This window comes from Wyeomyia smithii, chromosome 3 (assembly GCF_029784165.1).
Source record: "Wyeomyia smithii strain HCP4-BCI-WySm-NY-G18 chromosome 3, ASM2978416v1, whole genome shotgun sequence".
Lineage (NCBI taxonomy): Eukaryota > Metazoa > Arthropoda > Insecta > Diptera > Culicidae > Wyeomyia > Wyeomyia smithii.
In genome coordinates, this window is record NC_073696.1 from 175,568,456 (window position 1) to 175,583,982 (window position 15,527).

At 41.3% G+C, this 15,527-nt stretch overlaps 1 protein-coding gene across 12 annotated transcripts in view; it reads left to right on the forward strand.

Moving 5' to 3' along the window:
• LOC129727364 (amyloid-beta-like protein) overlaps positions 1 to 15,527 on the forward strand; it is a 144,048-nt gene that overhangs the window by 58,149 nt on the left and 70,372 nt on the right. For 11 of the 12 annotated variants that reach the window (XM_055685144.1, XM_055685154.1, XM_055685155.1 and 8 more), the window contains exons 4-5: positions 13,798 to 13,936; positions 15,087 to 15,308. In XM_055685144.1, the coding sequence (XP_055541119.1) occupies positions 13,798 to 13,936; positions 15,087 to 15,308 (361 nt within the window). The remainder of the gene's footprint in view (positions 1 to 13,797; positions 13,937 to 15,086; positions 15,309 to 15,527) is intronic. The other variant, XM_055685153.1, reaches the window with a different exon arrangement.

Consider the following 15,527-nt stretch of genomic DNA (forward strand, 5'->3'; position numbering starts at 1 on the left):
TCCAATGGCTAGAGCATGCCAAAATGGACCCATTTTCGCAAAAAAAAAACAAGAAAACATAGGACTTTTATATAGGACTGTTATGCGAATAGCGGCAGTTAAAAGGTTGATTTTATCTTTAGCAAAAACTCTTCTAATTAGCTGATCTTTCACTAAGTTACTATGTTTTCTATAGCCTCGGGATATGATTCAAATGGTAAAACAAATCAGAATATAGTAGCATTTTAGGTCAACTCCGTTTTTTAACCATGACAGACATTGCACAAATTATGTGAATCATGGATTTTCTTATGTGATATATGAGATTTAAACACAATAGCAACGTCAGATAAAATTTGTTCAATCTTACGAAAAATAAGAGACGAATTTATTTTGCTGGATAAATAAATTCAGCAAGATCCGCAATGTACACATGTCTGCCTCGTTGGCAGGCCATTAATCTGTTCAAAGCACTTCCTCGTTCCTGGTTCTTGTGCTTGGAAGCCCACAATGGTAATAAAACTCACCAAGTAAATTTGAAGTGCCTACTGAAGATAGATGCGATTCTACTCGGCAAAACAAGATGCGCTCTGTGCCAATCGTAGGCAAAACTTGCCAGGTACGCACGACTGTGATGAAGGATTCAATGGAGTAATATAAGGCCACCCACACCCGTACACAGTTCATGTCGACATGAATCCTTCCTCAATGGATGTAAAAATCATCCCGACAAGAATTGGAGAACAAAATAAATTGTTTATATTTTTATTTCTAGCGACAACTAAAAACACAAACTAAATTACTAGCTACAGCCTACAGGGTGAGATTTTATATTTTTTAGTCAGACTGTCCAAAATAGACGTTTTGTCATTTCTACTTCAAGTTTATGTGAGATCAAATTAAAAGTTGTGCAAAATGGAAGAACGCAATTATTGCTATGGCCAAACTTTTGCGTGTACTTTTACTCTATTCGTCATGCAGATCCAGAAACATTCATGGTAAGAGGTTCTAGTAAAGCTAGACATTTTTCATTACAACAAGTGTCGTGCAGAGCAATCCTCTTAGGAAAATATAACGATACAGTTCTTCTTCCGTCGATAATCGGTCGCCGGAAATCTGTTCATTATTTTGTCTCATATAGGCTGGATCTGCAATGCATGAACAAAAGGGTCCAGAACGTTTGGAAAACGTCTGTTGGGTGCCGTATACTTACTGGTATGATAAACGGTATTGTTGTAGTTCACACAAAAGTTAACTTTGTTTCTAGTGAGGATCTCAAATAGAAACTGTTGATATGGCGATGTCTTCCGTTGAAGAAGCAATTCGTGAATGAAACACACGAATGTATTAGGTGATCCTTATTGCATATTTTATTGTGGATCACACAGACAGAGCCGGATTAACGATTGTAAGGGCCCGGGGCCCAATTTTAAATGGGGGCCCCAAAATAAAACAAAACCGTTTTGTTCATCGTACGAGTTAAAAACATTTTTTGTTATTGAAAAGTTACCAAAAATTGTTAGAATTTTTTCTTACTAGAAAAAAAACTTATGAATTAAATAATCAACATTCAACTCCTTCAGTGTATCGTACTAGCAACTTTACAATGATAAGTTTGACAGCCTTTCATTCTTCATAGTCGTACGCAACCTATTTTTAATCAGTTTCATTTCCGAAAAAGACCTTTTCCCAGTTGCGTTTGAGATCATTAGACTCAAATCAATCCGCAACGCAATTTCAGCGTGCCAGATGTTTTTGAAAAATGTCTGCAGCTGCTCGAAAACTGGAATTTTTTTCTTTTTTTATTCTTCATCTATAATTTATTTGACACGGCACAAATACAATTCAATGTTTAACGGCGCCAATTATATCTGGTAGCTTACTTTCTAAAGTATCTTAATAACTAAAAGCAAATTTTTTATTCTCGCTGCCGACTACGAGCTGAAACTAAATCTAACTTAAAGCTAGAATGTTTTGCAATAAAAGCACTGATTTGTTGTTTGATGGTTTTCCATCGCCATAGGTAAGCAGCATATTGAATATGTTCCGCTGCTGGGCCAAGATATTACGGACTGGCATATTGGGTTGTCTCCCTCGGGACCTGAGAGTATCGTGCGGGTCTAGTGGCTGTTTCCGGATCCGGGGTCTTAACGTGTTCTTGTCGTTTGGTTGGATGTAGGTGGAAGGGAATAGGATTAAACTGGGGCGTGGATGGATTTCAGGAAAACGTATATAAGGGACATGTAGGATAGGTCACGGCTCGCCAAGACATCACGAACAGGAACAGCCGGCTGCCTACTTTCGGCCTGCAGGGAAGCTATTAATTTAGACCTGGCGTCACGGTGTACAGGGCATGACCAAACCACATGCTCTATGTCATGATAACCCTCACCACAGGCACAGATACCACTTTCCCCGAGCCCAGCACGACGGAGATGCGCGTCAAATCTATAGTGATTGGACATAAGCCGGGACATCACGCAAATGAAATCCCGACCTACATCCAACCCCTTGAACCACGGGTTCGTCGATACTTTGGGGATTATGGAATGTAACCACCTTCCCAATTCCCCTCTGGTCCAAGCATTTTGCCAACTGATGATCGTATTCTGACGTACAAGTGCGAAAAATTCATTAAAAGCAATTGGTCTTTCATAAATATCACCGTTTGTTGCGCCCACCTTAGCCAAAGAGTCCGCTTTCTCATTGCCCGGTATCGAGCAGTGAGAAGGGACCCACGCTAAGGTAATCTGAAACGATTTTTCGGATAAAGCACTCAGATGTTCCCGTATTTACCCCAGGAAATACGGAGAGTGCTTAACATCTTTCATCGATCGGAGAGCCTCAATGGAACTGGGACTGTCTGTAAAGATGAAATAATGGTCCGTGGGCATTTTTTCGATAATCCCTAGGGTGTACTTAATTGCAGCCAATTCTGCGACGTAAACAGAAGCAGGATTATCGAGCTTATGGGAGACGGTTAAATTGTTATTGAAAATACCGAAGCCAGTGGACCCATCAAGAAGTGATCCGTCAGTGTAGAACATATTGTCGCAGTTGATGTTTCGATATTTATTGGAAAAATTTTTGGGGATCTGCTGCACGCGTAAATGATCCGGGATTCCACGAGTTTCTTCTATCATGGATGTATCGAAAAACACAGTAGAATCAGAAGTATTTGATAAGTCGACACGATTTGGAATATTCGAAGGAGGGTTAATATTTTGGGACATGTGATGGAAATACAATGTCATAAAACGGGTTTGAGAATTAAGTTCGATTAACCTTTCAAAATTTTCAATCACGGGACGGTTCAAGACCTCACATTTGATAAGAATACGAGAAGACAGGCTCCAAAAGCGGTTTTTCAATGGTAGTACTCCAGCTAAGACCTCCAAACTCATCGTATGGGTCGATTGCATGCAACCTAAGGCGATACGCAAACAACGATATTGTATACGCTCCAGTTTGATCAGATGTGTGTTTGCTGCGGAGCGGAAGCAGAAACACCCGTATTCAATAACAGACAATATCGTTGTTTGGTAAAGCCTTATAAGGTCTCCTGGATGGGCTCCCCACCAGAATTTTTGTCTTAATATCTAAAAAAAAACCTACCGCAATTTAAAAAAAAGCGATCCACAGGCAAAAATTTGCACACAATTTGAGAAAGACTGTGCAAATATAAGGCGACTCTGACAATAATTCACAGGAACTAGGAGAAAACTAGACACAGGCCAAAAAAATCTGCATACGGACTCTGAAAATCAGCATTTTGCAAAGCACATCTGGTATCCCGGATTCGGTCAACGCTGGTTCGATTCAAATGGTGTGTTAATGTGTGTCATTCCAAGAGAATCCAAGGTGAACTCTTATGGATGTAATTGTGATATTGGCGCTCGCGAAAACATAACACTGAAGGAAAGTTTCAGGTTGAAATGGTCTGTTCAAATCTTCGTGCCCTCTTGCCCCCCTCCCCTTAAATCCGGCACCGCACACAAGTCAACACGGTTTTGCCCTAGCAGTCAAACTGAAAAAAACATGAAAGGTTATAACTTTTTAACAGTTGCTGGGAATTTTGTGGCCCCTAGCCACCTCAGAAGTGCGTCAAAATATCCCAGAGTAATTGCTCGCCGGGTTTATCATTTCCCCGTTTACTCATAACTGTTGAAAAGTTTTTTGAAGATTTGACGCACTTTTGAAGCGGTTAGGCACACACAAATTCACAGGAACGGTTTAAAGGCTATAACTCTCTATCATTTAAAGGACTTTCGCGAGCAAATGTGTTCGCTACATTAAATGTTTTGTTTTACAATGTTCGTGATTTTTTCTTAAGAATAGCATTTAATATAGGTTAATTCAAGAAAAAGTACTGATAGCTGAAAAACGATAACTTGACAATTACTAAACCTGCATTCTGTGCCGAACACGCATCAGTATCGGACGTGTGATCGGTGATCGCTCCGATAGAATATAAAACAAAAGACGTGTGAACAAGTGTTGGCATTGTTTGCCTGGTCGAGTGAAATAAATCCGGGTTCAAGGTCGCGCCTTTGTGCAACTGTTTCGCATCGTGACTACCAGCTGGTGCGTAAGCCGATTTGGCTGCTGGCTGAATTGTGCTACAGCAGTGGACGAGGCACAAAAGAGGAAAAAGAAGAAGCCATCAGTTGACAGTGAGTTGTATCGCTGTGTGGAGTGATCTCACACCTGGCTCGCTGCTGGTGGCTGTTTGGTGCTGCTGTATTGGTTCTGCTGGCTGTAACGGCTGCAACTTCGAACGATCGGACAACCAACCTTACTGGAAGGGAGAAGTAAAAAGGTACGTGCTCTTGTCGGCGCTAGTCGGCGCTAGGCTTTACCCATACGGAGCCCAGGGCAGCTATACTGTCTATTTTCGGTCAAAGGCGGGGCCGAAATCGAAACAGTTGAATCTCTTGCAGATTTCTAAAGACCTGACGAAGGAGTACAAGGGCGTGACCGAAATTTCCAAGGTCCGGCCTAACAAGCTCCGTGTCGTGGTCAGTAACCTGAAAGAGGCCAACGATATAGCTTGCTCTGAGCTCTTCACACGCGAGTATCGCGTTTACATACCCACACGAGACGTGGAGATCGACGGTGTCATAACCGATTCGAGTCTGTCCGTCGAGTGTATACTGAAAAGTGCCAAAGGGGGCTTTAAGAACAAAACCTGTCCCGATGTAAAGGTGCTCGACTGCAAGCAATTGCGGTCAGCATCGATCATCGGTGGCAAAACAGTATACACTCCGTCAGACTCGTTTCGAGTTACGTTCACCGGGTCAGCGCTACCAAGCCCCGTCTCGATCCACCGGGTTCGTCTCCCTGTGCGATTATATGTGCCTCGAGTCATGAACTGCCTGAATTGTAAGCAGTTAGGCCACACCGCCGCCTACTGCTGCAATAAGGCACGTTGTGGCAAGTGTGGGGAGAATCATGCGGATGATTCCTGCAGTAAAAATGCTGAAAAATGCATTCACTGTGGGGAGAGTCAGCATGAGCTCTCGACATGTGCGGTGTACATGCAGCGCAGGGATAAAATAAAGAGGTCTCTCAAAGAGCGTCCGAAGCGTTCTTACGCTGAGATGCTGAAGAAGACCGTTACCACTTCTCCCATTACATCAAACCCTTTTGATCTGTTGTCCTCTGATGAAACCTCTTACGCCAATCCTGGGGAGTCTAGAAAGAGGAAAAATATTTCCTCTCCTAAACTTCCCAGAAAAGGTCCTAAGATTTCTCAAAGTGAAATGAAAGTTACAAACAAACCAAACAGTGCTGCGGAAAAACCGAAGCAAACTTCTCCTGGGCTTGCAAATTTAAAGTCCCAGAAGGAGTTCCCAGCACTGCCAGGAACATCTAAAACCCCAGTTGTTCCTTTTGCACATCCAGTTGATGAAACAAACTCTGGATTAGTGAAAATTTTCTGACATTGTGGACTGGATTTTTGAAACTTTCAATGTACCCTATCCAATTAAAATTTTTCTTACAGCATTTCTACCAACAGTTAGATCATTTTTGAAGCAGTTAACTGTCCAATGGCCCCTCCTTGCAGCGATTGTATCCTTCGATGCCTAATTCAACTGCGTATATGAAGGATTCTATCTCTGTCTTACAGTGGAATTGTAGAAGTATTTTACCAAAAATTGATTCGTTTAAAATTTTGATAAATAAAAACAAATGCGATGCATTTTCCCTTTGTGAAACTTGGCTTACTTCAAATATTGATCTCAACTTCCATGATTATAATATTATTCGCCTTGATCGAGACACCCCATATGGAGGAGTACTTTTAGGGATTAAAAAGTGCTATTCTTTCTATCGTATTAACCTCCCCTCGATTCCAGGCATCGAAGTTGTCGCATGTCAAATGACAATACAAGGAAAAGAGCTTTGTATTGCCTCAATATATATTCCTCCCAGAGCACAGGTTGGGCAACGGCTGCTCTTTGATTTAATAGAACTTCTTACCTCGCCACGTTTGATTTTGGGAGACTTCAACTCTCATGGCGTGGTTGGGGTTCCCCTTACAATGATAACCGCTCCTCTTTAATCTATAACCTTTGCGATGACTTCGACATGACTATTTTAAACAACGGCGAAATGACACGTATCCCGAAACCTCCAGCGCACCCAAGCGCTTTGGATCTATCCTTATGTTCGACGTCGCTATGGTTGGATTGCACATGGAAGGTAATCCTCGATCCTCACGAAAGCGACCATTTGCCTATTCTTATTTCAATTAATAACGAGTCAACTCGCATGCGACCAGTTGACATTCCGTATGACCTCACACGGAATGTCGATTGGAAGTTATACGAGGAAATGTTTTCAAAAGCGGTCGATTCGATTCAACATCATCCACCACTTGAAGAATACAACCTCCTCGCGGGCTTGATTCTCGACGCCGCGTTGCAAGCCCAAACGAAGAAATATCCCGGCGTAACGATTAAAGAACGGCCTCCCACTCCGTGGTGGGACCAAGAGTGCTCCGATGTCTACACGCAAAGATCCGACGCGTTCTTGGCCTACCAGAAGGGAGGTATACCTGGCGACTATTTACGGTATTAGGAGCTTGATACCAAGCTTAAAAGCTTGGCTAAAGCAAAGAAACGCGGATATTGGCGTCGGTTCGTGAACGAGACGTCGAGGGAGACATCGATGAGCACTCTTTGGAACACAGCCCGAAGAATGCGGAATCGCGTAACGGTCAACGAAAGCGAGGAGTCTTCAAGTAGGTGGATATTTGATTTTGCCAGGAAAGTATGTCCGGACTCTGTTCCTGCGCAAAACTTTGTTCGCGATGCGTCTCCGGGCCACGACGCGATAGAATCACCTTTTACGATGGCAGAATTTTCAGTTGCCCTCCTGTCCTGTAACAATAACGCGCCTGAGTTAGATAGAATCAAATTCAACTTGTTGAAGAATCTAACCGGCAATGCCAAGAGGCGCTTGTTGAACTTGTTAAATAAGTTCCTGGAGCAAAACATTGTACCGCGGGATTGGAGGCAAGTGAAGGTGATCGCCATCCAAAAACCAGGGAAACCAGCTTCTGATCACAACTCTTATAGGCCGATTGCAATGCTATCCTGTATCCGGAAATTGATGGAAAAAATGATACTCCGTCGTTTAGACCATTGGGTCGAGTCAAATGGCTTACTATCGGATACTCAATTTGGCTTCAGCCGTGCAAATGGCGTCTGCGTTCTTGGACATTAAGGGGGCTTTTGATTCCGTTTCTATTGACATTCTTTCGGGTAAACTTCACCGACAAGGATTTTCTCCAATTTTAAACAATTTTTTGCACAATTTGTTGTCCGAAAAGCACATGCATTTTACGCACGGCGATTTGGCAACTTTTCGCATTAGCTACATGGGTCTTCCCCAGGGCTCATGTTTAAGCCCCCTTCTTTACAACTTTTATGTAAATGACATCGACGAATGTCTGGCAAATTCATGCACGATAAGACAACTTGCAGACGACAGGGTAATCTCTGTTACAGGAGCCAAAGCTGCCGATTTGCAAGGACCATTGCAAGATACTTTGGACAATTTGTCTGCTTGGGCTTTACAGCTAGGTATCGAATTCTCTCCGGAGAAGACTGAGATAGTAGTTTTTTCTAGGAAGCATGAACCTGCTCAGCTTCAAACACAATTAATGGGTAAAACGATTTCTCAGGTTTTGGTACACAAATATCTTGGTATCTGGTTCGACTCTAAAGGCACCTGGGGTTGTCACGTGAGGTATCTGATGAAAAAATGTCAACAAAGAGTGAATTTTCTTCGTACAATAACCGGACAATGGTGGGGAGCCCATCCAGGAGACCTTATAAGGCTTTACCAAACAACGATATTGTCTGTTATTGAATACGGGTGTTTCTGCTTCCGCTCCGCAGCAAACACACATCTGATCAAACTGGAGCGAATACAATATCGTTGTTTGCGTATCGCCTTAGGTTGCATGCAATCGACCCATACGATGAGTTTGGAGGTCTTAGCTGGAGTACTACCATTGAAAAACCGCTTCTGGAGCCTGTCTTCTCGTATTCTTATCAAATGTGAGGTCTTGAACCGTCCCGTGATTGAAAATTTTGAAAGGTTAATCGAACTTAATTCTCAAACCCGTTTTATGACATTGTATTTCCATCACATGTCCCAAAATATTAACCCTTCTTCGAATATTCCAAATCGTGTCGACTTATCAAATACTTCTGATTCTACTGTGTTTTTCGATACATCCATGATAGAAGAAACTCGTGGAATCCCGGATCATTTACGCGTGCAGCAGATCCCCAAAATTTTTTCCAATAAATATCGAAACATCAACTGGCTTCGGTATTTTCAATAACAATTTAACCGTCTCCCATAAGCTCGATAATCCTGCTTCTGTTTACGTCGCAGAATTGGCTGCAATTAAGTACACCCTAGGGATTATCGAAAAAATGCCCACGGACCATCTTTACAGACAGTCTCAGTTCCATTGAGGCTCTCCGATCGATGAAAGATGTTAAGCACTCTCCGTATTTCCTGGGGTAAATACGGGAACATCTGAGTGCTTTATCCGAAAAATCGTTTCAGATTACCTTAGCGTGGGTCCCTTCTCACTGCTCGATACCGGGCAATGAGAAAGCGGACTCTTTGGCTAAGGTGGGCGCAACAAACGGTGATATTTATGAAAGACCAATTGCTTTTAATGAATTTTTCGCACTTGTACGTCAGAATACGATCATCAGTTGGCAAAATGCTTGGACCAGAGGGGAATTGGGAAGGTGGCTACATTCCATAATCCCCAAAGTATCGACGAACCCGTGGTTCAAGGGGTTGGATGTAGGTCGGGATTTCATTTGCGTGATGTCCCGGCTTATGTCCAATCACTATAGATTTGACGCGCATCTCCGTCGTGTTGGGCTCGGGGAAAGTGGTATCTGTGCCTGTGGTGAGGGTTATCACGACATAGAGCATGTGGTTTGGTCATGCCCTGTACACCGTGACGCCAGGTCTAAATTAATAGCTTCCCTGCAGGCCGAAAGTAGGCAGCCGGCTGTTCCTGTTCGTGATGTCTTAGCGAGCCGTGACCTATCCTACATGTCTCTTATATACGTTTTCCTGAAATCCATCCACGCCCCAGTTTAATCCTATTCCCTTCCGCCTACATCCAACCAAACGACAAGAACACGTTAAGACCCCGGATCCGGAAACAGCAACTAGACCCGCACGATACTCTCAGGTCCCGAGGGAGACAACCCAATATGCCAGTCCGTAATATCTTGGCCCAGCAGCGGAACATATTCAATATGCTGCTTACCTATGGCGATGGAAAACCATCGAACAACAAATCAGTGCTTTTAATGCAAAACATTCTAGCTTTAAGTTAGATTTAGTTTCAGCTCGTAGTCGGCAGCGAGGATAAAAAATTTGCTTTTAGTTATTAAGATACTTTAGAAAGTAAGCTACCAGATATAATTGGCGCCGTTAAACATTAAATTGTATTTGTGCCGTGTCAAATAAATTATAGATGAAGAAAAAAAAATTACTAAACCTTGATCGGTTTCGGCATCAAAAATTATGTTTATTTTTATTTTATTCTACACCGTCTTTGAACAAGTCATACAGACTGAATAATCTATACATAAATTTTAACTATTCCTAAGTCTATTTGAAAAAACGGTTCTTGACAACATAAAATCGAACATATCACTAATGTCGTTAAATGCACGGAGGCACGCGTCTAGTGAGTTATGATAACCATAACAGGTCCGGTGGTGAGGAATAACTAGCAATGATGTGCTACGGAGTCGTCGGGAGGGTGCATTGAAATGAACTTGTTCAAGTAGGGCAGGACAGTCGATGGTTCCGTTGATTAGGTCGAAGATGAACATTCTCTGTTGATTGTGGCGTCTATTTGACAAGGGCTCTAATTGGCATCGATCGGTGTAGGGCGGGAGATTATTTGGATCGTTCCACGGGAGACCGCGTAAAGCAAGTCGTACGAACTTTTTTTGTATCCGCTCAATTTTGAGAATCTGTGTCATTTGGAACGGGCACCAAACAGGAGAGGCGTACTCCAGAATACTGCGCACTAACGAGCAATACAGAGTTTTAAGAGCATAAATATCAGTAAAATTGGTGGTATGACGGCGAATAAATCCCAACACAGAAAATGCTTTTGCGGTGATGATTCCAATGTGTTCGTTAAATTTAAGTTTTGAATCAATTGTGACTCCCAGGTCACAGATGGATTGTACTCGGTCGAGACACTCAGAACCCAGTAAATATCGATTTTCAACTGGATCGTTGCAGCGAGTGATGGATATAAGTTTGCATTTTTTACAATTAACACGCATGCCGTTGTTATCGCACCAAATCATCAGAATATTCAGATCTTCTTGCAACGCTCCACAGTCTGCCAAGGATGAGATGACACGGAAGAGTTTCAAATCATCAGCGAAAGATAGTTTTCTTGACGAGATCAGTGCATACAGATCATTAACGAATATGTTGAACAATAGGGGCCCGAGCACGCTGCCTTGAGGCACACCGGATGCAACGTGGAAAATGTAAGAGTGGGCAGAGTTAACCAATACGTACGCAGAACGATTTGTTAGGTATGAGAATAACCACTCCATGATCCATTCTGGGAAACCCATCCGCCTCATCTTAGCAATTATTAGAACATGTGGCACAGTGTCGAAGGCCTTCGCAAAGTCTATGTTCTAGGAAACAACAATATAATTAATAAATCTAATAATAAATATACATTATACAATACAATTTTTCCAAAACTTTTTGTGGATGCACATGTTTTATGCAAACTCTTTCGATTCGCTAGCTAATCATCAAATCCTTGTAAAATTTTCAAATCCAGTTGTTTTTGGGGGTTTTGATATTGCTTTTGGAATTTACCAAAGTTTTTATACTATTTTTGTATATTTAGGCGTGCAACAACAAGTAATATCAAGTAATACCATATTTTTTATATTGTGATGTTATCGATTATTTTTTAACTTAATGCAGCATTAATATGTATTAAAATAGTGAACTAAATTTTAGTGCATTGCACTGTTTCTAATTTTTTTCTTCACAAACGGTAACAGCTCAGAAGGGACGCCTATTACAATAATAACTAGATAACGTGCAGCTTTTAGAAAACCCAACTAAAAAGAGCTGCAGCCGTTTTCCACATGCAGTAAATTCAAGTTTCGTGTGCACACTCCGGAAATAAATGGCCGCGGTTGTTTCCCAGTGCGGACATCAAAGCACACCACACATAGGGCAACCCGGGTACGCATTGACATAGTGGAGTAGGTATCAGAGCACGGCGGCTGACGCTATTGTTATATTGGTCTGAAAATGTGATAAACATTACAGGAGCGGAGGTATAATGTTTATCATAAAGCAATAAATTAATCTGATTCGTAGCAACAAATTTATAGCTATTATACAGTTTTGCAGTCATTATGAAACAAGCACGCTACTCTCCGAGTAAATTGTTTATTCGAAAATAAATTTTTGCTCACTGATTGTATTTCACCGAACCAGAAAAACGCATTCACAAACGACAAACAGTATAATACTATTTGTTGTCATTCAACCATCGAAGCAGGTAGAAGTGTGACCATAAATTACACCAATCAACATAAAGCAGTGGAACGTGTCTCTAGAATACCACCGAAAGAATTTTAACCAAAAGAAAAAAGAAACACTCGAAACAGCACTGTAATAGTTCAATCCGCGAACAAAGTAATGGCATTAGTTTCTTGGGGTGCGCAAAATTCATTGACAAATGAAAACTTGTTGATCGACACAGGTACACTCCAAAAGCTCAAACTGGAAAAAAACAGAAGATTATAGCTATTCAACCATCCTCTAAAGGTTCTGTACGTTTTCCTAATGTTTTTGACTAATTTGACCCCCTTGGAATGCTTCCGGGGTGCTTGCTTCGTAAAAGCCCAGTATTTTTCGATTGACCTTAGTTCCAGTACGTTGGGGCTTCATGTCTTTGTGTACGAAAGTGACCCTGCAGGCTTCGTACCAGTCCAGGACATAATTTGAATAGTGGCACGAAGCTAGACACGGACAGAAGGTCGTAGGTCCCTCGTATTGCTTGAGAAGCATACTACGGACTCTACAAAAGCTTGCGGTCTGGTAAATGCGCAAACGTATTGTAGTTGCAAGTGGTGCATACTACGCCCGACTCACGGTTTCAAAGCTTGCGGTCTGCTAAACTTCGTCCCCGTACCAACTGCGCCATGTACAAGACGCTTGTAAGACCGGTAGTCCTCTACGAGCACGCAACATGGACAATACTCGAGGAGGACTTACAAGTACTGGCCGTTTTCGCACGACGCTAAAGCTGAAAGGGAACTAAAGGCGGAACATGTTGTTAGAATACCGGATAACAATTCGCCAGTATATTCAATCGGCCTGTTTGAATAGCCAGTTTACCTATAGTCAGAATAATCAGAAGAATTCAAAATGCGATTAGAAAAATAATTAGATATGTTTAAAATGTATGATATCCGTAACTTTCCGAGTGTATAGTAAACGATGAAGTTCTAGCAACTTAGTACAATGTAGTATGATAAAAACAAAAAGTTCCGTTTTGTTTTTCGAAATAGTACCAGTGTGATTAGTATTTATTATTTGTCCTGTTGCTGTGTTATTGCTGGTTTGATTTTTTTCCTAACTAAAGAACTGGTCAAGTTAAGTTAAGCAATTATAATTATGTTGAGGGTATACCAATGGACCAATTTGATATCAAAAGCAGGCATAATTAGCATTCAATATGAACACTATGTAAAATTTTCAATTTAGAATCGATTACAATAATAGTACATCTAATTTTTCAAAGCAATAAGCACGTTTTATGCAGAACGCTAGGAATACCGCATACAATAGTTTAGCAACGTTGATCCCAAATTTGCTCGTAAAATTTCATAGCAATTCAATCTATTTGTCCAAGATCTATTTGTCCAAGATATGCAAAATTTATAATGATTCGCGAAATGTTACCAGCGCGATAATATGGTGAGTACAGTGTACAGGGATTTGAATTTATTCTATCTTGTTTCATTTATTTATTCAAGAAGCATTTAGTAAAGTGCGAAAATATACCCCTTAGTATGCGCTGTATCTTTCTCCAGATACTTCCACTTAATTACAATTGTCTAATCTTTTATCTTCCAAATTTAGCACTAAAGTTAGCCAAGATTCACTTCTATATAAATGACATTTACTGCCTTCCTCGGCCGCCGGCTGAAACAAGTTTAATAACGTTCTACTTTTGTTTCGTCTTTCTATTCCCAGGTGTATCCAGGTCGTGATATCACGAACATCGTCGAGTCGTCCCACTATCAGAAAATCGGTGGCTGGTGCCGACAAGGTGCACTGAACGCAGCCAAGTGCAAAGGTGCTCAGCGATGGATCAAGCCATTTAGATGCTTGGGTAAGTGAAGTGCCAGCGGGTGGCGAAGCTATTTTCGTCGAAGCATGCAACGTTGCTGGTTGGCAAAAATTCCATACATTTCACGATGTCGTGGTGAAAGACTGCAGCGTAGAATACTTTTATCGTTCTCGCGATAGTTTCCCAACACCCGAACGTACAGAGAAAGAGTGCATATCTGAAATTAAGTTCAATTTATCAGAACCTATAATCGGGCGCATTTGCTGCTTTTCTGCGGTTCTGAGAGTTTTCATATTTATTTGTTATGACTCGAATTGGTAGCCAACCAGCAACTTGACATACATACATTTTCACGTTACTGTTATTTTATTGCCTAAAAGTATGTTATTGTACCTGGATCTGGTTTTATTTCGATTGATTACCTTTTTCGATAGGTTTTGCGCTACTAGGTATTTGTGACTAGAAGTTACATCTTTTGCGTTTTACTTGACATGTTTGTTGAAAGTTTTTTAATCTCACATAGGTTTTTTATTTGTTCAATGCTTTTTGACCCAATAGGTAGTGATTGTTTTAAAGGTATTGAGAGTTCAATACAAGTCAAAGGTTCAAACTCAATCCAGTCCTCGCTTCACCCTTGCTGGGTGTCTCTTAACTTGACTTCGTGACATTTTTTCGTGTATCCCAAGTGTGTCCTAGTTTGTAACTTAGTACTCGACATTTTAAAACATGCTGCATTTAAATAAATTTTTCTTATGCTTAATTATTGAAATTTCCTTTCCAATAATGACTGTAGCAATATGCGTGAGAAATATCAATAGCATCCAAATAATATTTTCTAAACCACACGTGACAATTGATTAATAATCTGACATTCGATGATAATTGATAGTACCTACCGAGAAAAAAAATATCACTCATTATACAGCAGTTCCATTTTCCCTTTCTTTATCCCAAGTGCTCAGCTCATAATCCAATTAAAGGTGAAAACCTTTGCTTTCGCTTATTGGAATGAAATCTGCCCGTAGGTGTGACCTTCTCAACGACGTCATAGCCTGCGGTGATATATAAAGTCGACGAGTAACGATGCCTCATTTATGTTGAAAAATTAGTTCACTTCGCCTAGTGGATCACGTTATATTTCCTTTATATTCGCATGTAACGTCATGTTTCACCATTTTTCGTCTGCTTCCAGAAGGTCCGTTCCAGTCAGACGCACTTTTGGTGCCTGAGGGTTGCCTGTTCGACCACATTCATAACGCGTCGCGGTGCTGGCCGTTCATCAGGTGGAACCAGACCGGTGCGGCCGCATGTCAGGACCGAAACATGCAAATGCGTAGCTTCGCCATGCTGCTACCGTGCGGAATCTCGCTGTTCTCCGGTGTTGAGTTTGTGTGCTGCCCGAAGCATTTCAAAGGTGAGTGAGCTTGTCCTCTTTTTATGTCACACATAACGATGAATACTCCTACTCTTTCGTGCACATACACCAGAATGACCTTCTGTATAAAAATCGCCCGCGACATGGATTTTCATTTAATAACCAACATTCTACTTCTACTGTGTAGTTGTCACTAGTAGTATTCTAACCTGAATACTGAAGCATGAATTAAAGAACTGTACATGAATTAAAGAGACA